Below are 22,407 nucleotides of genomic sequence, written 5' to 3'. Positions count from 1 at the left end.
TAAGTGGCCATACCCAGACAGGGTTGCCGATCATCAATGTTTTGGTTTCGTTGAAAAGGTCTTTTGATAACCTAACCAACGATGGGTCGGATGGTGGATCCGGACATAGTTTACATACATTTAAGTGAGATCCGGCATCCAAAAAGTACATCAATATTACTTAACTGGCCATATCACGAGACAGGGTTGCCAGATCTTCAATGTTTTAGGCTCATTGGAAAGGTCTTTTGAAACATGAGCTAGTTTGTTGTAGTTACCCAAAAAAAATTTCAGACATAGGAGAAATATTCCCATTTTAATCACTCTAAGCCATTCGACCAATTCTCATCACTTTTGCTGTTTTCCGCTATTAAATCAACATTTTCAGATACATTAACAATGGAGAGTTGCTTGCTCACTTTTATTTGAGCTATTTATTACATTGAAACAGTCAAAAACACTTCATGAAAGCTGTAATTCATGATCAAAGTGCTGATAGGCCGATAATAGAAATAGGCTGAGAAAGGGTACCATGATTTTTTTTTACTGAGTAACTAAAAAAACGCATAAAAAATATATTACATGTTTTTTTTACATATTGCTAAAAAATAGTTTAGTCTGAATCTCAATCACCTGAGCTCCCTTTTATCAAATCAATCTTTTTCTAATAACTCTAAATCATTCTTTCTCGTCCCCTCCCCCCCTCCCCCCGCAGAAACTACTCCCAGATCCTGCTGGAGAAGCACAAGGCCAGCATCGAGCAGCTGATCCACCGCGACCGGAACCACCCGAGCGTCGTGATGTGGTCCATCGCGAACGAACCCCGCACCGGCCAGTTCGCGGCGGACGCGTACTTCGAGGCCGTGGCCAAGTACACGCGCGCGCTGGACCCGTCGCGTCCCGTTACGGCGGCCATCGCCGTCGGCGTCAACGACGACCGGGCGGTAAGTTTCGTCGCTTGCGGCGCGCGCCTTGCGTTGAAGTCACTCGAAAAAAAGAAAATTAAATTGCGAGAAGGTTGCAAAAAAAGAGGTGCGCAGCCGGTAGGATTTGAACCTACGCTCCCAGAGGGAATCTGATTTCGAGTCAGACGCCTTAACCACTCGGCCACGACTGCTTGGATGAAGATGGGACAGCCAACGGCGCTTGTGGCTGTGTTGGGTTCGGGATGACGGAAGAAGAGTTCATTCGATGAACTTATTTTTGAGTGTTTTCTTTTTCGTTCTTGCAGGCAAAACATCTGGACATCGTCAGCTTTAACCGGTACAACGGTTGGTATCAGAACGCCGGCAAGCTGAATATGATTACGAACCGGGTCGTGGAGGAGGCCAAAGCGTGGAACGAAAAGCATAACAAGCCGGTGTTGATGTCCGAGTACGGGGCGGATACGATGGAGGGATTGCATATGGTGAGTTGTTGTACTTTGGAAGATTTAACCTTAAGGTGAAGCCGTCTATCAATTAGAAGGAAAATTGATCATTGCTTTAAAATTCGCTGTATTTAGTTCAATTTTACGAATATATGCAACAAAATCAATCAGGTTAACACGGGGCCGTCCATACTAATCTGAATAACCTTACTAATCAGTTTAGGGTGTTACTTAAACATTACTTGATTCAATTCAACATATCAATCGCCTTCGTTGAAGTAAGAAAAACTGATCCGACGTAACGATATTTGAGCAGCGTGCATTTCTTCATCCCTAAAGCGGACGTCAATTTTCATGCTGCTGGTGTTGGTAAACTCTGTTGGATGACTGATCGAACTCGACAATGATGCAGGAAAGCACTTTCTTAACCTATTCTTAAACTTTTGTGAGGTAGGGTGCCAAACCGTAAGAAATCAGGTATCCTACCCAGGTTTAAAAAATCCCAGTTCATTGTAGAAATCTTGATGTTTTGCAAACAGCCGCGATTTGGCAGCCGAAACCATTGTCGTAAAGGCGGTATCACTAGTCTGAGTGACGATTCCTGGTAATATAATAGGAACATTACCTAAAAGTAATGAAATTCATTTCACGTGTCGTTTTCACTTCCCTGAACTCCCTCACCACCACGTCTTCAACCGACTTTTTAAGCCTTGGTGGCGCGTTCCAGAACGTACTCAATTTCATGCACCAGCTTCTCTCTCAAATTTTGCACGAGCCCTTCCATTCTTTGTTTCCACAGGAAAAATCCTGTTGTCCGGGATTTGTTTCAGTTGAGCCACTCCTTGACGAATTGCTGAAACGTCATCCTTTACTTCAGTTTGATTATCCGACATGCACGCTGGAGAGCTAAACATTCTCGGACCTGCTGTTGAACTGATACTTAATGGGTTTGTAGCTTATATCCGATTTTTCACCCGATTTAACACTAAATCAGGGTGGCCACCTCGGGAAAAAAAAAACGGGAAAACCGGGGTTTTTATCCACCGGGAGAAAACCGGGAAAAACTCGGGAATTCGACCGACAAACCGGGAAAATATTTTAAGAGTCGTTAAAATTTGACAAAAGCCTCTTTAATGTATTCAATATGTTCTCGGGTGAGTGTTCAAAAAGCCGTAAGAGCCACCGTGACCTCCGACACTAATATTCGTTTTTCTCCAAATTGCAACAAAATTTCTTTATTTCTATTTTGGGGCACTTGAAAGACGTGTAGATGAACAATCTTAAGCATTTTTGAAATTGGTTTTCCGTAAGTAGGTCGAATACCGAGGCAAAAAAGACTTTGTTTACCATTGGTTCTTACGGCTTTTTGAAAACTAATCCGAGTGTTCTTTTCTCAATAAGAATATTATTCCTGTTATTCTATTTGCGAAATCTATGTTTGAATTTATGTGATAGACTCATGCTTCTTGGCTATGGATTTTTTTTTCTGTTGTATCCTATGATACTTTTACCAGACGAATTTGTTTTTTTTTAATAAAGCAAAATGTTTGCTCTACCAGCGGTTCTCAACCTGGGGTACATGTACCCCTGGGGGTACCACGAGCGGTCTCAGGGGGTCCGGAAGACAAACCCCGTAATGGCGGATATTTACCTCATCTTTGCTAAAATATTAGTTTTGCATAAAATTAAAATTATGATTTTTTTGTAAGTGGAAGATATGGATATCATGGTACGAAAACAACATTACAGTAAATATCTCTCTAAATTTAAAGATCAAGACTTTTCCTTCAAATTGTCACACTAAATACACTCTTTTAAAATATTTTTCTTGGCCTGTATCTCAGCAACAAAAGAATGGATCAAAAATAATCAAAAAAGAATGCTGTAAAGAATTTTCTCAACCATTTGATTTTTTAGAGGTAAAATATAATTATTTTTTAATTGAAAATAGCTACAACTTCAAAAAAGTATGTGTAGTTTGTTAAAATCTAAAAAAAATATAAAAATTCAAAGAACAAGCCATAGTCTCAACATTTGAATGCAAAAAGTGTTAAAAATGCATTTTACGCTAGTTCAGTTGTTTTGCAATCATAAGTCTTCAAAAAATGTAAGATTTGACGAAAACAAAAAAAAGAACGAATAAAAAATAAAGATCGAAAATTTTCAAAAAATCAAAAGATTATTAAATCAACCCAAACATGCTTAAAAATGATTCTAGACGCAAGAGAATGCATTTTAAATTGATTTCAGCTCATTGCACTTAAATTTCCATTAAAATTTTTTTTATAGAAAAAATAAATAATTTTTTGTCCCCTGATTTTTCGAGGCAACAAAAACTTTAAATAAAATGTGTACCCGCCTTATGTGTTGTTGAAAAAATCACAGCAAGATATTTTTTTAATTGTTTTTACCATTATGTGTTTTGGGTTTTTTAGAAAGTATTTTTTATTAAAATTATTCTAAAAAGAAAGTTTCAAGGTATCGATTTTTTTACATTTGTATGGCACTTTTCCTGCGCTGCTGCCAAAGTGTATACATTTTTGTTTAGACTAATGATGCAAAAAGACTTTTTTGGTTAAAAAGAAAGTACTCACATAATTTTAGCAAAAAAAAATCACAGAAATTGATAATTCTTGGAAGAATTGTTCTTTTTGAATTCACAAAACCTTTTTTCAAAGAAAATTAACGAGAATTTACATCAATGTTGATAGCAATGTATTTTTGTAAATCTATTTTACAAAATTCATTTTTTTATAATTTATCTTATTTAAAAAAATAAAAACGACTTTTGATGAAAAAACCAAATAATTTGAAAATTAGAGGTTTGATTGATAACAGATAAAAACGGCTTCGTTTACAACTTACTTACTTTTTACTCAAGATTAGAAAGCTTTCTTGAGGAATTCAAACTTTAAACCAAATGTATGCGTTCAAAAAGTATGATGATATTAACGTTAGCCTAAAAAACATTGTAATTTGGTTTAAAAACATTCCGGAAAATTCCTTCTGGTCCCGGGAGAAAACCGGGAAAAAACCGGGAAATTGAAAATCGAAATCTGGTGGCCACCCTGCACTAAATTAAATTGGGCGCTTTGCAAACACCGAGTGAATGCCAAGCTGGAAGTACGCCAACAAAAATCTAAAATGCACTTTTCTATAACAGACGTCATAGGTACTCAACTTCAATAAATTGACTTAAGTAGACGTGAATTCGGTATTTTCTAAATGGATTCCTTGCAATCTTCTTCACGTTCATGACACGATACCATCCTGACACTGCGTGGCTCGGTTTGCTGTAATTCCTGGTCTTTTAAACCACTTTATCTTTTAAGGGATGAAGTCCTTTGTTGGAAATCCAAATTGTTTTTGGCTGATATATGTCAAAATTGGTTCATTCTTCAAATCAGATGCTCTTGCTTGCTCCTGTATTAATTAAACTTAAACGGTTTCATGAAATGGAACGATTGTGGGCTGGACATCAACGTCGTCAAGATGGGCTGACCCTGTATGTATGTAGTCCATTTCTTCAAGAGTTACCTCAATCCCCAACGGAACCGTACCAAACCAAACTCACGAGATCTCCTTCCAAAATCTGTCTTTTTCGGTTTACTTCATTCTTTGCTTTGATTTATGTCGTATTTACAGCCGTGCTCATTGACATGAAACAAAGCAAACATTGCAGTTCATTTCTCAACGCGTGCAAACCCATCTCAACCCCCCTCGTTTCTCCGCAGCTCCCCGCGTACATCTGGTCCGAGGACTACCAGTCGCAGGTGTTTAGCCGGCACTTCCGCGCCTTCGACGACCTGCGCCGGCAGCAGTTCTTCATCGGCGAGTTTGTGTGGAACTTTGCCGACTTCAAGACGGCCCAGAGTAAGCCCCGCCTTCGTCACTCCCAGCAGGACGCCGAAGATAATCCAATTCTGCTTCGACTTACAGCGTACACCCGGGTCGGGGGCAACAAGAAAGGAATTTTCACCCGGAACCGGCAGCCCAAGGCTGCGGCATATCTGCTCCGGCAGCGGTACCACGCGCTAGCCCAGGAACTGGACAAGAGCACACTGCCGGGGGATCTGTTTCTGTACACGGCACCGGACGGAACCGAGGTCGGCAAGAGCGAACTGTAGAGCGAACACGGGCATTTCTTTGCAGTATTTTTATTTTCGTAGCGTTTTTACTGTGTAAATATTAAGGAAATTGAAAACAAATTTTATTGCGCCAAAACCCCAATAAACTTTAGTTTCGACTCGATTTACGAGTTCAACAGAGTTTGGTCGTGTGTTTCATTTGCGTTCGCGGGTTCCACCACCCGCAGGCACTGGTCGGCGAACTCCACAAAGAGGGGTTCCATCATGGCGACGCGGACCGCCTTCATGGCATCGGGGGCGGCGTCGATTTCTTGCAGGAGACGTCGCAGGTGAGGGTTGTAGAGCAGGTCCTTGAGCGGGTCGGAATGTCCTGAAATGAGAAAAGGTGTTATTTAAAAAAAACTTTTTTGATGACAGAAAGATAAGTTCTTACGAAGTTGTTCCAGCATGGCGGGGTCCACCGTGTCGACGGTTGTGTAGAGGTAGGTTCGCTGGGGCTGGTTGCGGTCTTCTTGGATCAGAGGGGAATCAGTCTTTGGAGGTGCTTCGCAGGGCGTTTCCTGGTGTGATTTGTAGCACGCGAGGGAGCAACTGTAAACAAGAATTAAGATGATTTTTTTGAAAATTATTATACGCTTTTGGATTTCTTACAACAATTTTATAAAAATTGTTTAATTCAACTCCTATTTCATAAGTCAATGCAATTTTATATATCTTATATATGGAACCATCCACAAACCACGTGGACACTTTTTTAGGAATCTTTTTCAAATTTGACTAAAATGAGGTTGCAGAACTCGAATTTGATGTTTAAAACAAGAAAATGAAAAAAAAACGAAAAAAGGCCCTTACAAACATTCGGATAATTCAACTTCGGATAATCGAGGCTTCGGATAATCGAGTCTGGACTGTAATGACTCTTAGCTTTAAGAACAATGTAATTACAAAAGCCGACTCGATCCTAACCAGGTTTAAGTACCGAAAAGGACCTTATGAAAATAATTTTATGAAAAAAAATCTTAAAGTGGTAGATTCTTCAATTCTGAAATTCATAAATTTTTCATTATAAAATTAAAATTCTGAAATTCTGAAATTTTTAAATTTTTAAATTTCTAAATTTTTAAATTTTTCAATTCTTAAATTTGTTAATTCATCAATTCTTTAAGTCTAAAATTTTCAATACTTCAATTCTTATTTTTTTTAATTCTTCAATTTCTAAATTTGTCAGTTTTTCAATTCTTCTTTTTTTAAGTTCTTCAATTCTTGAAAATTTCAATTCTTTAATTTCAATTTATAAAATTTTAAATTCTTCAATTTTTAAATTTTTCAACTCTTCAAATATTTATTTTTTCAATTCTCTAATTCTTCAATTGTTCAGTCCTCCAGTTCTTCAATTCTTTATTTTTTTAATTCTTCAATTTTTCAATTCTCAGCTGAAATTCTAAATTTATATTTTATATTTATTTATCTTTTGTTACCTAAAAAAATAATCTCAATACTTCAATTCTTGATTTCTTCAATACTTCAAATTTTTAATTCTCTCAATTCTTAACCCTCTACAACCTAACCCCGCCTCTAGACGGGCTTCAATCTAAAAATTCGCCAAAAATCAATTTTCCAACCGATTTTTGATCTTTAAAAAGCATTGGAAAAAAGAACTCTTAAAATTTTAGAAAATTTCAGGGTTGGGATTTTAATTTGTTTTATGTGACTTAGCCAGTGTTTTTAAAAATGTAATTTTTTTAGGGGTCAACTTTGGCTGTGTTTTTACTAACATTTCCTATACTTTCAGTAAAAAGAAGTATGCAGTAATTTTTGTAATGTCCCAGACTATGCCTCTACGCATTTTTTCGCAATTTAAATGATGATGGTGCCATTCTATAGCAGAAAATGTGAAAAACATGCAAAAAATTGAAAAAATGACTGTAAAAACGTGAAAAAATTAGATAGGCAAAATGTAATTATATTAGATGGTAGAATAGGCCAAATACTACCAAAAACAAACATAAACTAAACAAGATAAATGCAAATTAAAATACTAAAAATAAAACAAGAAAAACATAAAACAAGAGAAGTAAAGTTTTTCGTAGAACAAAAGTTGCTCAAAATGACCTCCTGAACACGGGGAAATTAAATATTTTCGAAAAAAAAATTTGGGCAGTAGAGGGTTAAATTTTGAAATTGAAATTATAAATCTATTTACTTTTTTATTTTTTATCTTTTGTTATCTTAAATTTGTAAATCCTCCAATTCTTTAATGCTTTAATTCTTGCTTTCTTATTTTAGTCTTCAATTCTTCAATTATTCAATTCTTTAATTTTCAATTCATAAAATTCTAAATTCTCCATTTTCTTAATTTTTCAATCGTCAATTCATCATTTCTTTCATTCATCAGATTTTCAATTTTGCAACTCTTTAAATTTTATTTTTAATTCTTTAATTTTTCAGTTCTTCGATTATTTTTTTTTAATTCTTAAATTTTTCGATTCTTGAAATTGAAAGTTGAAACTCTAAACTTATATTATTATAAAAATATTTGTCTTTTGTAACATAAAAATTTTATTTTCAGTTCTTCAATTTTTCAATGTTTCAGTTCCTAATTTCTGCAATTCTTAAATTTTGAAATTGAAATTTTCAGCTTATTTTTTATTATTATTTGTCTTTTGTTACCTTAAATTTTAAAATTCTTCAATTCTGTAAAACTGCAATTCTTCGGTTCTTCAAATTTTCTATGAAGCTGAAAGTTGAAATTCTATATTGTTATTTTTATTTTAAATTATTTGTCTTTTGTTACCATAAGTTTTAAAATTTGTTAATTCTTAAATTCTTGAACGCTTCAATTTATCAATTTTTCAATTCTAAAATTTTTAGATTCTTCAGTTTTTTAAATTCTTAATTTTTTTAATTTATCAATTCTTCAATTTTTCAATTCTTAATTTCTTCAATTTCCAAAAATTTCTTATCTTATTTTTTTTAAATTATTTGCTTTTGCCTTAAATTTTTAATTCTTCAATTTAAAATTTATAAATTCTTCAATACTTGAATTCTAAATTTCTTTTTTTTTGTCTTTTGTTACCGTCATTTGGGGGCGAATAGGAACAGCTAGTTCGGCCATGTTTTTGCACTATATTTTGATATTGTTGTCTGGTTTCTGTTAGACCAGACAAAAAAACTACAAATCTAAATTTTGAATTATTTAGTTAGGTTTTGAAAGCTGTAAGTCAAGACTTATAGGAAAAATTCTCATATGTTTGGCAGAATAAGCACCTAAGTTCATCCGATTTTCACTACCGTCATTTGGGGCTTCGGTTAGACCAGATTCAGAGCAACAAAACGTGTTCATTCATTCCCAAATTTGAAGTTTGTAAGTGCTCTAAACGTGCTGCCCCTATTCAGACTGTAGTCCCGGTTCACCTCCGTTATTGGTATTTAAACAACTCTAGCAAAACAATGCAAAAGGGCCGTTGTGGATTTGTAAACAAAGAGTGTGTCCTGCTTACGCTAGAGGATGTTTACATCTGACATGAAAGGGACACACTCTTTGTTTACAAACCCATAACGGCCCTTTGGCATTGTTTGGCTAGAACTTATATCTGCTGATAGAAACTTGCTTGCTCACTTCTTATTGAGCTATTTATTATTCGATTTCAGTTGAAAACGCTTTTTATCAGCTGTAAACGAACGTCAAAGTGCTGATGTCAACATCAGAGGCACGATGGAGTTAGATACTGTTCCCATATTAAATTTTGATCACTTACTAGGGCACTTCACATGTTTTGCACTTATATTTCTTCTGATTTTCGTTACAAATCGCGCACTTAAGCTCCATGCTTCCGTTTGTTTTGGTGGCTATCTTGTTAATAAACAGATAGCTGTTGTTGGTGCACGTGCACTGTAGCGGCTGTCACGTTGCCATAAAATTCATGTTTACCAACAGTTTCGACTGTGGCGTTACCACAGTTGATTCATTTTTATTATTTTAGTATTTTTAAGAAAAGATTTCTTTAATATTTGAACTATTTATGAGTTTATTTCAATTCAATTAAAATGGTTGATTACTTTTGACCGATCCAATTTCAAAAATAAGCAAATTTCAACTTAATTTTACAATCGCCTTCAAAATTCCGCCATAATTTCAGTGCTTGTTTCCGAGCATTGCCAGCAGATGTCACCACCATACGGACGCTTCTAAAAATATACTCGCACTAATACTAACAAAATCAACCTTTACGAAGGGGAAAAACAAAACATGCACGAACAGGCAAACATCGGACGATTATTTTGGTGACGTTGCTGGCCTGTGTACGTTGGCGGTTCACTTTTGCTTTCGAAAAGTTGTAAATTTGGCTTGTTCTGAGCGATTGTTTAGTTGTCATGTTTTGTTTTATGGATAATATTGTTGTGTTTTGTTTGTAAATAGTGAATTCGATATAAAAAAGTGAAATTGTTTGTTTTTTCAAGTTTTAAATCTTTTGCTTCGGGAAATTGATAGGATATAAAGCAAAATTAATCAAATTTTACCAATTATTTATTAATGTGTATGATTAATGAAGAAAAATCACAAAACAATCATAAAAAATTAACTCAATATTATACTTTCGCAACAGTTCAAAAAGTTATCAAACTTGTTTACGAAACATTCACCTCAAACAAAAAAAAAAAGTAGTTACAAGTGAACCCCAACACACCAATACACACTCCTCCTAACATTTTTTCACCTCACGCATACACCCAAACGGCGACCCGATTTCAAATGTGACTGTGGGCGAGCACTTCACTACCGCCCCAGTGGCCTAATGGACAAGGCACCGGCCTCCTAAGCCGGGGATTGTGGGTTCGAGTCCCATCTGGGGTAACCTGACGTTCTTTTTTACCGACCAGTCCGAGGGGCGTTTGACGTTCACTGTGGTTGACTTTGACTGACTTGGACTAGAATCGACTTACGTTGACCTGATTTGTTGGTCTGAAGGTTTGGAGATTTGATGATCTCTGAAGGTTTTTGAACGTTTTCTGAAAGGTTTGTAAAATTCCAAGACATGATGAACTCTGAAAGAAGTCTTCCTAACCCACTTCTCCCCCATCATACTCAAACCATGAATGAAATACAGTTATATCCAAAGACCCCAAGACGCCAAGTCTCCAACATGTTAAGCCAGCTTCTTCGGATCGCCACGGTCAAACTCTTCACATCCGTCCTTTTTGAAGTGCCGCTATAAGGTCCATAGTTAGGACCCCACCGGTCACGTCACTCGGTGACGTTTGTTGAGCGCCCATTATACAACCCCGTAACAACTTGGGGTTTGGAGCTTCGCTCTAGTGAAAGGGGCTTTGCAAATCTGTGAGAGACATTTGTGCGCCAAATTTGGAACCGGCCTCGACGGCCGGGTAGCCAAATGACCAGTCAGCGGTGGAATTTGGCGAATCGGTACCGTGGAATTGGGTAAAAGTGAAAACTCTTCGTATGGTTGTTGTCTCTGCTACCTGTGTACCTTAGCTAAGACGCATCATTCAAACTCCTCTCCCTGACCGGTACAAAATGCGTGCAATTTTTGCGTCACCTTCCTCCTTCCGAAGAGTGTTGTTCCACACGGTGCGTTCAAAGTGTTCCAAGTTCCACAAAACGGTGTCTGTTCGCCCGCTCTCTTTTCGCGAAGTTCACGATTTGCGTCATTTTATTTCCCACATGTGATGATGCTCCTCCCCGCCAATTCGGGGGCAATCTGCTGCCTCGACCCATCATCACGTTCGACAAACGACCTACCTGTGGGTGAATTAAGAAATTACACCCCTCTCCCACCACCTTCTTTCCTATACGTGGTTTGTGCCAATGAATGTTCAATTGGCAATTGAACTTTCGCTTTCGTCGCGGCAAACGAGGGTCTTATTTTTGGGGGTCTTTTTTGCTGCAGAGGTCTGAGGAATTTTACATTAGTGAATTTTCCTTGAGAGAAGAGTTACGTTTTATTTCACTTTTTATGATCATTAATACCAGCTACAAATCTCAGAATTAAAATAGCTAAGACACAGTTGAGGTTGTTGTCCGGGCTGTCTTTTTATGGGTTCTGATTCTAAAAATCCATGCAATCAGCATGTGCATGACTCTAATTCAAGAGCCAAACAATAGCTGGCCATCACACTCTTGCTGGCCTCAACACTGCAGATTTCGTTAAAAAGATACCTGTTGTCTCTGAACTTGCAAAATAGTTCTAGCTGTCAAAATGTTTATGCGCCCTTTTCAAATGTTGCAACAGAATTCGTCGTGAACGTGCCATCTTGTTGTACGTCGATTTTGGGCCGAATTGAGTTAAGGACGTCATTTGTAAAACCATCAATTTCTCACCTTTCGACCTTCACAGATCTCCAACATTCTATTCCAATCCTGAGATCAGAGGTGTACAAATATCATACTCTTAGTTTTATTTTTCTTAACTTATTTTTATTAGGTCCTTTTAGGTACTGTGACCAGGTTGGGACCGAGGATCAGTAAAACAATATATAATAACAAAAAAAAAATTCCTTAAATTCCATACTTGGAGATCATGCATGACATGTTACTGACGTTGGTTACTTGGTCCAAGCGGGTCTTGCAGGTCTTGAACCTCGGAGAAAATCCCCCACAGTACTCGGAGAAAATCCCCCACAGCTCAGCCGAACTGTAGAGTACCTCCCCGGCTTCCTTCTCCGTGGCTCCACCGTCTCGGGGGCCACCATGGCTGCTTCCTGCGGGACGAGGGCGATCCTTGGATTTTCCGTCCGGAACTGCGCCCGGCAGCGGAGGGAACTCCGCCGGCGTTAACGCCGGAACTGCTGGACTCTGCTTCTCCGCCTTCCTTGCCGGCGGTTTCGGTTTCGACGCCTGCTGGCGCCTCCGGATGAAGTCCGCACGATTAGGGCAGCTGCGGTCCGTGGCTTCGTGGGCTCCAGAGCAGTTAGCACACCGCTTCGGCTCGGCTTCTTGGACTTTGCACTCGTCCGTCTTGTGGGGACCCCCACAGTTGTTGCACCTGCCTTTCAGGTGACAGTTCCTGGTTCCATGACCCAGCTGCAAGCAGTTCCTGCACTGGGTCACATTTGGCCGCTTGTTCCGGTAGGCCTCCCACCGGATGATAGTGCTTGCCACAACTTTCATTGCAGAGAGCTTCTTCAGATTGGTGTATCCCTTGGGGAAGACTACATTGTACGGAGTTTCGTCCACGGTGGACTTTTCATTCCGCTTGATGATATGCACCTCCAGCGCGTCCAGCTTGAGATCCCTCTTCAGAAGGTACTTGACCTCGTCCGGTTTCAGTTCATCAGGAAAACCACGAAGAACCACCCGATGATTTCGTTCGCTCCGCCGATCGTGGGTGTAGAATTCCACTTTCTTCTTCTTGAGTAGCTCTTGCAACTTGTCAAAATCTTTGACAGAGAAGCAGGTCACCTTGGTTCCAAATCGGGTTAGTTTGTAAATCGGGTTGAAACCAAATTTACAACTTTCCACTATCGCCACGAGCTTGTAAAAATCCGTGGTGTTCTTCACCACCAAAGGTGGTTGCTTTTGTTTACCTGCCGACTGGCCGGGTAGTGGAACCGCCGAGGCGTCCCCTCCTCCTGCTGGGCTGGCATTGTCGTTGTTTTTGTTATCCGCTAGCGGGCTGAACTTGTTGTTGTTAAGAAGGGTCTTCTCAACTTTTTCTCCTTCGATTCCGATTCCAGTGACCTCGCTGGACTTCTTCCGCTTCCGATTCCCGCAGACGGGACGAAAATCTTCCTCCTCGGAGGATTCCTCCACCTCCATCTGTCAAAAACTTCCAAGCACGCGAGATGACAACACGAGCAAAACACGTCTTAACTTGTCGCTGGCTGGCGACTGAGTGATACTATACTCTTAGTTCTCAACGACTACAATTATCATGTTTGAAAACTCATGCCCCAAATATCACTAAGGGAGCAGAGGGTAAGACGGCCAGGCGGGCTGAGACGGCCACTCCACTGTTTTACTAAGTATACTAATGAATATTACTAAAATGTTAAGCAATACTGTTCCTCATGCTAAATAATGCACCTGGAGTATCCTTTGCCAAACCTATTGTTTGGAATAGTATAAAAATAGCTCAAAATAAACAAATATTTTTTCAATTTGAAACTGGATGTAATTTTTATGATTTACAACTTAAGCATTTTGGTTAGGTAACAATATGTAATACTTTCTTTAAATATTTTTTCATGTTAAATTGAAGTTTTCCCAAGATTATGTCCCTCGAAAAAGTTTAAAAATGCGTTGTGCTGTTTGCAAAAAATGTTTTATAAAATAAGTAATTTGGGGGCAAGACGGCCATCTCCACGGGGGGTAAAACGGCCACCCATAATTTGTAAATTTGGTTTGATAAAGGTTGCATTTTTGAAGGATTTTGGACTGTTAAGACATATTTAAGACATATTTGACATACTTTCGATAAAACTATCAATTTTTGATCAAAATGCTGTTAGCTGTCGGTTCGTCAATATTCCTTACTGTAATATAGCAAAATTCATGGAATAGTATTAAATCCATTCAAACTTTTAATAAAAGTCGCTAATTTTATTTTTTTTACATAGATTTACTAATTCTAATCGAAAACAAACCAGTTTATTTGCATTAAATTGAGTATAATCTTATCGCCGTTAATGGACGATTACTCATTTTTAAAATCGACGTAATTCAACCAAATCGTGTTAAAATTTCAATGCTTTCACCAAGAATATTTTTGTCTATAGTTAGTATTATAGTAAGTTTCAATGCATAAATATTCAAAAAAAATAACAAAATACAGTATTTTTTCAAAAGTACTCTAATTTTTAATGTTCGCAATATGGGTATCAAACGAATCTAAATTTTGTATGCTTTTTTACTTTATTTGAGTTTTTTTTGTTGAAAATATTAAAATTTTCACCAAATACCGTATTTTTATTCGAAAATACTCAAATATTTAAAATTTGCAATATGGGTATCAAACAAAGCGAAATGTTGTAAGGTTTTGCAAATCATCACAGTTTTTTATGTTAAAAACTAAAATTTTCACCGAATACCGTATTTTTTTCTAAAACACTCAAATTTTCAAAATTTATTAAATGGTTATCAAACGAAGCAAAATTTTGCACGCTTTTTCACTTTATTAATGTTTTTTTGGAAAATACTAAAATTTAAGAAAATACAATAAGATTCGCTTCGGTATCAAACCCATATTGCAAATTTGAAAATTTGAGTATATTCGAATAAAGATACGGTATTTTGTAAAGATTTTAGTATTTCAAAAAAAAACTCTAATGAGGTGAAAAAGCATACCAAAATTTCGCTTCGTTCGATAACCATATTGCAAATTTTGAAAATTTGAGTATTTTCGAAACAATAAGGTATTTTGTAAACAACTACATTTTCAAAGAATATATTCTTAGTGAATGCATTGAAATTTAACATGCTTTGGTTGAAATAAGTCTATTTAAGAGCGAGTCCACGAGCAAAGCATACCCATCTCGCATCGACCTCACCAATCTGCCTGAAATTTTCAGGAGTTGTTTGTACATATAAAACTAGCATCTGGTCAAAATATGAGCACTCTAGGTCAATGGGAAGTGGGGCAAATCGGGACACAAAGTTAGAAGGTTCAAAAACGTCAAAAATCGTAAAAAAGGCTGTAACTTGGGCAAAATTCAATTAAATTTCAAAATTCAAAATGCATCTGAAAGGGCTTAAAAAATGCAACAAAATGCAGGGTAGAGCATCTCAATTGGTTGAATCTAAACTTTCTTTTTTTTTAAGGGTTAAAATGGATGAAAATAACCTTTTTTATGCATGTTTCTATTGTGAAATTGTCTCAGGAACACGAATATGATAAAACTATCATCAGAAAATGGGATCTAAGGGGTCCCCCGAGCAAAAATTTACAACCAAAAAATTCACTAAAAGTAAAAGTGTCTATTTAATATGTTAAACTGTCTTACCCAAAGCGTTCTCAGTCTCAGATGGTAGTTCCAGATGTCCCCTACAAGCTGCAGGTCGAACCGAGTTGATATCTGGATGGAACCCTTTTTTATTTGAGTTTGAAAATTTTGCTATTTTTTCACTAAAATGCCCATAAATCCCTTTAGATTCAACCAATTGGGATGCTCTACCCTGCATTTTGTTGCATTTTGTAAGCCCTTGAATTTTGAAATTAAATTGAATTTTGCCCAAGTTACAGCCTTTTTACGATTTTTGACGTTTTTGAACCTTCAAACTTTGTGTCCCGATTTGCCCCACTTCCCGTTGACCTAGAGTGCTCATATTTTGGCCAAATGCTAGTTTTATATGTACAAACAAACCCTGAAAATTTCAGGCAGATTGGTGAGGTCCAAACGACGTCCCATACAAAGGGGTATGCCCTGTTCGTGGACTCGCTCTTAATGTATTGATTTAAAAAATGAGTTATCGTCCATTACCGGCGATAAGATTATCGTCGGGATAATTTTATCGTTAACAACCTTGATTGTGACAACTTGCCAAAAATAATTTTAGTCTGAGGCCGTTTTGTCACTCTTGGATGCACGTTTACTGATTACATTTTTATTATAATTTAGAACTCCGACAATATATGCAAATTATTTTTGAAACAGTGCACAGATCGGTCAGCCAAACAAAACGTAGATAATTGGTATTATTTACATTGCATGTTATTTGTTTTGTTTATTTGTTTCGTTTTCCGACAAGTTTAACTTTTTACGATTGAAAATTCGATCAATGATTTTCAAGATGGATATGGATAGTTCTCCGCCAACTCAACGAAATCGATATGCGTGAAATTTTGTCCTTAGGGGTAACTTTTGCCCCTGATCACGAATCCGCATGGCGTGGCTGGAACAAAATATTTTAAACTGAGATACCCCATCGAAGATTTTTACGTAGAAAGTTGTGTTTTTACCGGCCTGAATTATAATCTTTATTTTCTATCGGTGGTTTTTGATTTTTGGTACGGATTTTTTAATTGATCTGGCCTTATAGGTGGATCGATCTCTAAAAATATGTTTTTATTAAATTTGTAGGAAAATCTCTCCCCTCTAAAACGCTTTTAAGGGTTTGTTAACCCGTTTCGAGTGTCAAACGATATTCCAGAAAACCATATTTTGGCTGATTTTTGGGTAATATCGGTGATAATGGTGATGGTATGGAAATTTGGTGTCAAAAGGACTTTTATGTGAAATTGGACCATCTGTAAAGCGTCCAAATCTTGATAATCATGACCGGAATTCGAAAATGGGATCCTGTTTGGTAACAAGCATCCATTGAGTTGAGCTCAGGTTAGAGTTTAGAGTGTTCAAGAGACTGTTGAACTTTACTCGCGATGACGTACGACCAAATAACCGGTCATAGGATTTCGATGAATTAGAACTAGTTCACCAAGACCCTTCGCATCCCGATGTCTTCGGAAGGCATTTAGAAAGGTTCAGCTCGCCTCAACCTCAACCTCGAAGCGGATCATGCAAATAAGCTGGTGAAAATGGCAAAAGGGGCTCAAACGCGTGCGAAATATGTGGCGGTTCGCAACGGGGTCAGTCAACCTCTCCGAGTTGTTTTCGTTCGGACCTCCAACGGTAGCCAGGTTGGAGCCAATGCTGGTGAAACTCGATAGTTTGGTTGAAACATAACCTCTCGAAATGGTTGGCGCTTGTGATTGAATTTCTTCTGGATCACGTGACGCACACCACAACATTCCAGGTTTCGCGCCAAATTTCATGCAAAAGTCGACAAAAAAGTCAACTCGGGCTCGTCCGGGAATTGAACCCGGGACCTCTCGCACCCGAAGCGAGAATCATACCCCTAGACCAACGAGCCAGTTGAGGTGAGGGGAAATTCCAGCCCGTCCAGCGCTGCTCGCTCGACAAGACATGTTCGAACGTGTTTGGCAAATTGTCATTTCTCCCGCTCTTTCTTTCCGTCGGGCTGATTTTTGCCGATTTGGAGCGCGGCGAACACGTGGTTGACGTCACGCTGACTGACTGAGCCCGAAACGGACGCCGATGATGGTTTGTTTGATTGGTTTGGTCACTTTTGGGCAAGATTTCACTTTTTTACCGTTTTGCGAGCGTAGGGATGCGTGTGTGCGTGTGATACACAAGCTTGATTTTGGGAATTTGCTCGCGAATAAGGAATATTTGCCCCCTCCCACGCCCTCCCACGTTGTTTATGGATGGCCTTTTATCAACAGTTTAAAATTATTTTCAAGTTTTTGTTTTTTACTTATTTCAGATTCCAATATATATTTTCAATTCCAATTAGATTGTGTTCATTTAATCAGAAAATATCTTATTGGATTTTATGGAACTTGTCAAGGTCGGACATTACAGAATACACTCAACCCCCAGTGGTTGGTCACTTTTTAGTTTGTACCCCATTGGTTTGACAAAGTCAAACTAAAAAGTGACGATCCGTCACTTTATCCAGGTTTTTAAGTGAAGATGGCGTTCGAAATGGTGAACGTCCGAAATGTCAAAAATTGCGCAGTAGCACCAACATTAGAAAAAAATTGTGGCTGTCATGCCATGGTACACTTTTTTCGTAATGTTGGTACAGTCGACACTCTGGTTGTCAATATCCAAGGGACCGTCGAGGAAGAGAAGCATCAGTTTACAGAACGCTGCAAAATGAAGACTCGTTTGCAATTAGTTATTTCTTGCTAACCAGCTATGGTAGAGAATCATGGCAACGTCCAGCAAACAAAAACAAAGAAATGTCAAACTCCCTTCAAAGCTTCGTTTTTCAAAGAAAAATGTCTACGCAAGCCATAAGAAAGTGAAATTATTGACAACCGAAATAGATGTTTAAAGCAAATTGAATCCAAGGGACCGTCGAGGAAGAGATCCTTCAAGCAAGAGAAAATATAGAGGAATAATGACAATCGAAGTATGCAGTTTGAAGGGACTGAAGAATTCATCGGTACATGGAGCAATATTGATATCGAGAAGATCGACAGCCAGAGAGTCGACTGTATCACTGCTTAATTTCGACATTTCGGGCGTTCATTATTCGAACGCCATTTTTGTTTAAAAACCTGGATACTTTTTAAATGTTTGGTAGTGAGTGTAAGCTCTGTATATAAAGGGTGTCAAACTAAAAAGTGACACCGTTTCAAACCATCGGGATTTCAGTGTACAGTCCAGACTCGATTATCCGAAGGCCTTGGCAAAATTTCAATTTGCATAATCGAAACTTCGGATAATCGAATCACAATTTTGTTTATTTTTGTCTTATTTTAGATTGTTGATCTTAACTACTCAAGAGTGATTTTTTTTTAAATCTAAGATGGCGGCCAAATCTCGAGTTATGACCACCTAAGAGATATTTATGTACTTTTTTGAAGCCGGATCTCACTTAAATGTATGTACACGATGTCTGGATCCAACATCCAACCCATCGTTGGTTAGGTAATTGAAAGTCCTTTCCAACGAGTCGACAACATTGAAGATCTGGCAACCCTTTCTCGAGTTATGACCACTTATGTGACATTTATGTACTATTTTGAAGCCGGATCTCATTTAAATGTATGTAAACGATGTCCGGATCCATCATCCGACCCATCGTTGGTTAGGTAATTGAAAGACCTTTCCAACGAGTCCAGTATTTTTCTAGATCTAACAAAATAGCTGAAATATTTGTCCAAACCACGCATATTACCCATTGTTGGTAAAAAGTGAGGAAGGCATCAACCACATAGGTGGATTAAGTTAGTTTTTTGAAAAAAAAAAAAAAGATTTTTGAAAAAAAATTAAATCTCATGCAAAAACTAAATTCACGTCATTTTGTAAATGTAAATTGAATTTCCAATCGAAAAGTACTTTATAGATTTTTTGAGAAAGGGCTCTGTTTGCACGATATGGCATCCGAAAGTTTGATTTTGGCGAAATATTTGCAGTTTTTCGTTTTTTTTAAGTAGTAGGTAATCATGAGTTCTGAAAATATTTTATACAATTGAAGTTTTCTAAGTCTCATCCAAACAACCCGCAATTTTCTAATGTCGATATTTCCGCAACTTATGGTCCGATTTACAATGTTAAAACATGAAACATTGGTGAAATTTTCCGATCTTTTCGAAAAAACATTTAAAAAATTAAATCAAGACTAACATTTTAAAAGGGCCAAAAATTGATTATAACGCCCAACCAGGGGTCCAATCTTCAATGTCTCTTAGACAATTTCATTGAAAATTTTCTGAACTTTAAAAAAAATGTTTTCAGAAATGGTCACTCATAGTCACTATTTAAAAAAAAACGAAAAATTGCAAATATTTCACTAAAATCAAACTTTCGGTGACTATATCTTGAAACAGAGCCCTTTATCAAAAAATCTGTTAAGTACTTTTCGAGTGGAAATTCAATTTTACATTTAAAAATTACGTTAAATTTGTTTTTGCATGAAATTTCGATTTTTTCGAAAAATCATTATTAACAAAAAAATCATAACTCGGTGGCAGATTATTTGACCATGTTTCTCTATGGCTCAAAAGTTGCGGGTTTTTGTCCCCTAAAACATATCAAAAAATCTCGAAAAAAATGCGTATTTTGGGAAATTGATTTTTTGTGAAAAAAAAAGTTGATTAAAAAATCTTCTTTTTTTCGTGTACCTATTTTTTCTCAACAATAGAGCTATCTACGTGCGCATGTATTGCGTGTACGTACACGATGGATTTTTAGGTTAAAATTTGTGGTTGCCAGCAAAAACAAATGGTAAGCTAGTGTGCGTGAGATCGGGCTTAGATAACTCTATACCTACAACTTTGCCGAAGACACCATTGATCAGAAAATTCACTCAAAAGTTACAGCTGTTTGAATATTTACATACCATTTTTGTATGGACAGCAGCCAAAATTGTATGGAGGCTTGTATGGATGAACCAATGACACAAAATAGCCTCTTTGGTCATAGGGAAAGCCCCCACAAAGTTTGAGCCAAATAAAAAAATACAAATAAAATCCATTTCCGGGTTTGGTAGAGAATTGGGTACTAAAGCCCTATGTAAATTTTTATGTACAACGGTAAAAAACACGATTAAAAACTATTTCTGGTCACTTTTTTTTCATTTTTATGCAAAAAAGTTATTGAAAAGACAACATTTTTTCGATGGACTAACTATGATCCCCTTGGAACGAGCTGTCAAGTAGGACTTTTTCTGTCATGAAGGACCGCGAGGATAATTTTTCAAAATTGATTTCAAAATCCATTTTAAACTCTTTGTGGTCGTACAAAGGGTCATTGTACTCAGAAAAATAAGTTTTAGCGTTGTGAACAATAATATCAGCATTCTAAACTTAATTTTAGGACCCAATTGCTCAAGTTGTTCCCTGACACTACAAGAGACAAGAAACTTTTTTGTTAAAGCAGGTGTCCTTTTTTGAGTTCATAAACTTTAGATCAAAGAATTAAAAAAAATATTTAAATTTGACTTGCTTCAAAGTATTTGAAAATATTAATAATTTACCACTAACTCTAGATTCCACCACCTGGAAGCCTGGAAGCAATTGACCGGAAAAAATGTCCCACAAAGTGATGTGACAAAAAGAGTTCGCGCTCTCCTGCGCTATGAAAATCTAAAATTTCCCCTATTACTCCTTTAGCTCAGTAACTCCAGTTCAGTTCACTGGACCACATGCAATATTCTGGGAGAGGTAGTTGTGGGTGGGTGGTTATCTATTTTTATGACTTCAAAAACGCCACAAAAGCCTCCGCTGAATGGGTGTTGTTCAAAGTTTTTTTTTTGTTCAGCTTTTGATTTTATTTTCAATTTATTTATCAGCCTCGGGTTCGTCGTTTTGGAGCACTTCTGGGCGAGATAGAAGAGGAGGTGACAAAAAGTGGTTAAGCCTGCACATTGAAAAAGAACAAAAAATAATGAAAACAACATCGATGAACAATGAACAACAAAGAAAGAGTTGAAGCCTAGGTTGAAGCGCGCGTTGGAGTATGACGGAAACATCAATGGCAGTTGTGGCAGCTTGCAGCATCCAAAACTGGACCATTTGAAGGCGGGAATCAGCTTTGAACCCGTTCATTGAGTTGAAAGTAGGCCTTTAAATGACGTCAATTCGTTTCAACTTTTCTGTTTCTCATTGGGTAACTACAATCGCTTTGGTATATTTTATGTTTTACGCTGGTTCATGAATTTACCCTGTTTGAAAAAAAAAGTCAAATCTTAAAATGTTCTAATCATTGAATCTTGAAATAATATAGAATTTTTATTTGAACATTTTAAAACGAACAAAATCTTAGAATACATTTAAACTAGTCACGTCGTGTTTATCAAAAAATCAAACTCAATCAGCTTTTTTTGACAAACCTCTTTTCCCCAGAGCATACCAATGTGTTGGATGATAAAAATCAACCTAATTATCCATCAAAGTCGTAAAACTATAATGCCTTTCTCTCCAAACTAGACCAAAAGAACAAGTCATCTCGGAATAATGGGCTCTTTTCTACATTCTTGACATGCTGCAGTTTTCCCTCTCTCTACTAATAGAACAAGTCCCACTCGTGTACGGTCCATAAAATCCAAAATGTGACTTGATTTGGCCAATGCCCGCGTACGTTTTGATGAACCCCCCCTGCTCCCGAAAATTTCCCTCCAAATTCTTTGCGTCCCCAAGTCACGAACCATACCCGAGTGAGAGAGACAAATCTATTAGAAGGACACACGTTCCGCACTTTATCATAGGGGGAGAAGGAGGCTTGGCCCATAAAACCATCGATGACACGGTCTCCTCTTCACGGCACGCTGGCCGCGGCCAAAGCGCCAAACTGTCGAATGTTCCGCTTCCATTTCTCCCCTGGTCCACTTCTTCGTGCTCTCTGGAGGAGTAGAGTTCGCAAATTGATTATAAACTTAACACCAACAATCGGGCCCAAAATCAGCGGACATGTCCTGAGGAGGGGAAAGCCGGTTTTACATGGTGGCAACTTGAACAAAATAAAATTTAACTTTAAATAGGT

General features: G+C 37.4%; 2 protein-coding genes and 3 non-coding genes across 8 annotated transcripts in view; 2 read left to right on the top strand and 3 right to left on the bottom strand.

Moving 5' to 3' along the window:
• Window positions 1-5,617, top strand: part of LOC6032379 (beta-glucuronidase) — a 64,873-nt gene extending 59,256 nt beyond the window's left edge. For all 4 annotated transcript variants that reach the window (XM_038253478.1, XM_038253480.1, XM_038253477.1 and 1 more), the window contains exons 6-9: window positions 695-923; window positions 1,211-1,387; window positions 5,083-5,221; window positions 5,288-5,617. In XM_038253478.1, coding sequence (XP_038109406.1) covers window positions 695-923; window positions 1,211-1,387; window positions 5,083-5,221; window positions 5,288-5,475 — 733 coding nt within the window. In that variant the 3' untranslated portion in view covers window positions 5,476-5,617. The remainder of the gene's footprint in view (window positions 1-694; window positions 924-1,210; window positions 1,388-5,082; window positions 5,222-5,287) is intronic.
• Window positions 1,015-1,096, bottom strand: Trnas-cga. Its single transcript has one exon. It is a non-coding gene; the product is annotated as a tRNA-Ser (tRNA).
• On the bottom strand, window positions 5,535-9,328 carry LOC6032382 (zinc finger HIT domain-containing protein 3). The gene is made up of 3 exons (XM_038253481.1): window positions 9,195-9,328; window positions 5,870-6,027; window positions 5,535-5,806 (listed from the first exon to the last, which is right to left on the bottom strand). Exons 1-3 carry the CDS (start codon window positions 9,263-9,265, stop codon window positions 5,601-5,603), a joined length of 435 nt encoding a protein of 144 aa, XP_038109409.1. The 5' UTR covers window positions 9,266-9,328; the 3' UTR covers window positions 5,535-5,600.
• An 890-nt stretch (window positions 9,329-10,218) lies between these two features.
• Window positions 10,219-10,291, top strand: Trnar-ccu. The gene has a single exon. It is a non-coding gene; the product is annotated as a tRNA-Arg (tRNA).
• A 6,900-nt stretch (window positions 10,292-17,191) lies between these two features.
• On the bottom strand, window positions 17,192-17,263 carry Trnap-cgg. The gene has a single exon. It is a non-coding gene; the product is annotated as a tRNA-Pro (tRNA).
• Window positions 17,264-22,407: the final 5,144 nt, after the last annotated feature.

This window comes from Culex quinquefasciatus, chromosome 2, assembly GCF_015732765.1.
Source record: "Culex quinquefasciatus strain JHB chromosome 2, VPISU_Cqui_1.0_pri_paternal, whole genome shotgun sequence".
Taxonomy (NCBI): domain Eukaryota; kingdom Metazoa; phylum Arthropoda; class Insecta; order Diptera; family Culicidae; genus Culex; species Culex quinquefasciatus.
This window is presented reverse-complemented; position numbering and strand designations above follow the sequence as displayed.

Bases quoted from the DNA above. Each gene is read 5' to 3' on its own strand.
- LOC6032382 (XM_038253481.1), bottom strand. From the start codon at position 9,265: ATGGAGCTTAAGTGCGCGATTTGTAACGAAAATCAGAAGAAATATAAG. The intron at 6,028-9,194 runs GTAAGTGATCAA...TCTTGTTTACAG, and splicing joins AAAACATGTGAAGTGCCCTA to TTGCTCCCTCGCGTGCTACA. The intron at 5,807-5,869 runs GTAAGAACTTAT...TTCTCATTTCAG, and splicing joins CGCCATGCTGGAACAACTTC to GACATTCCGACCCGCTCAAG.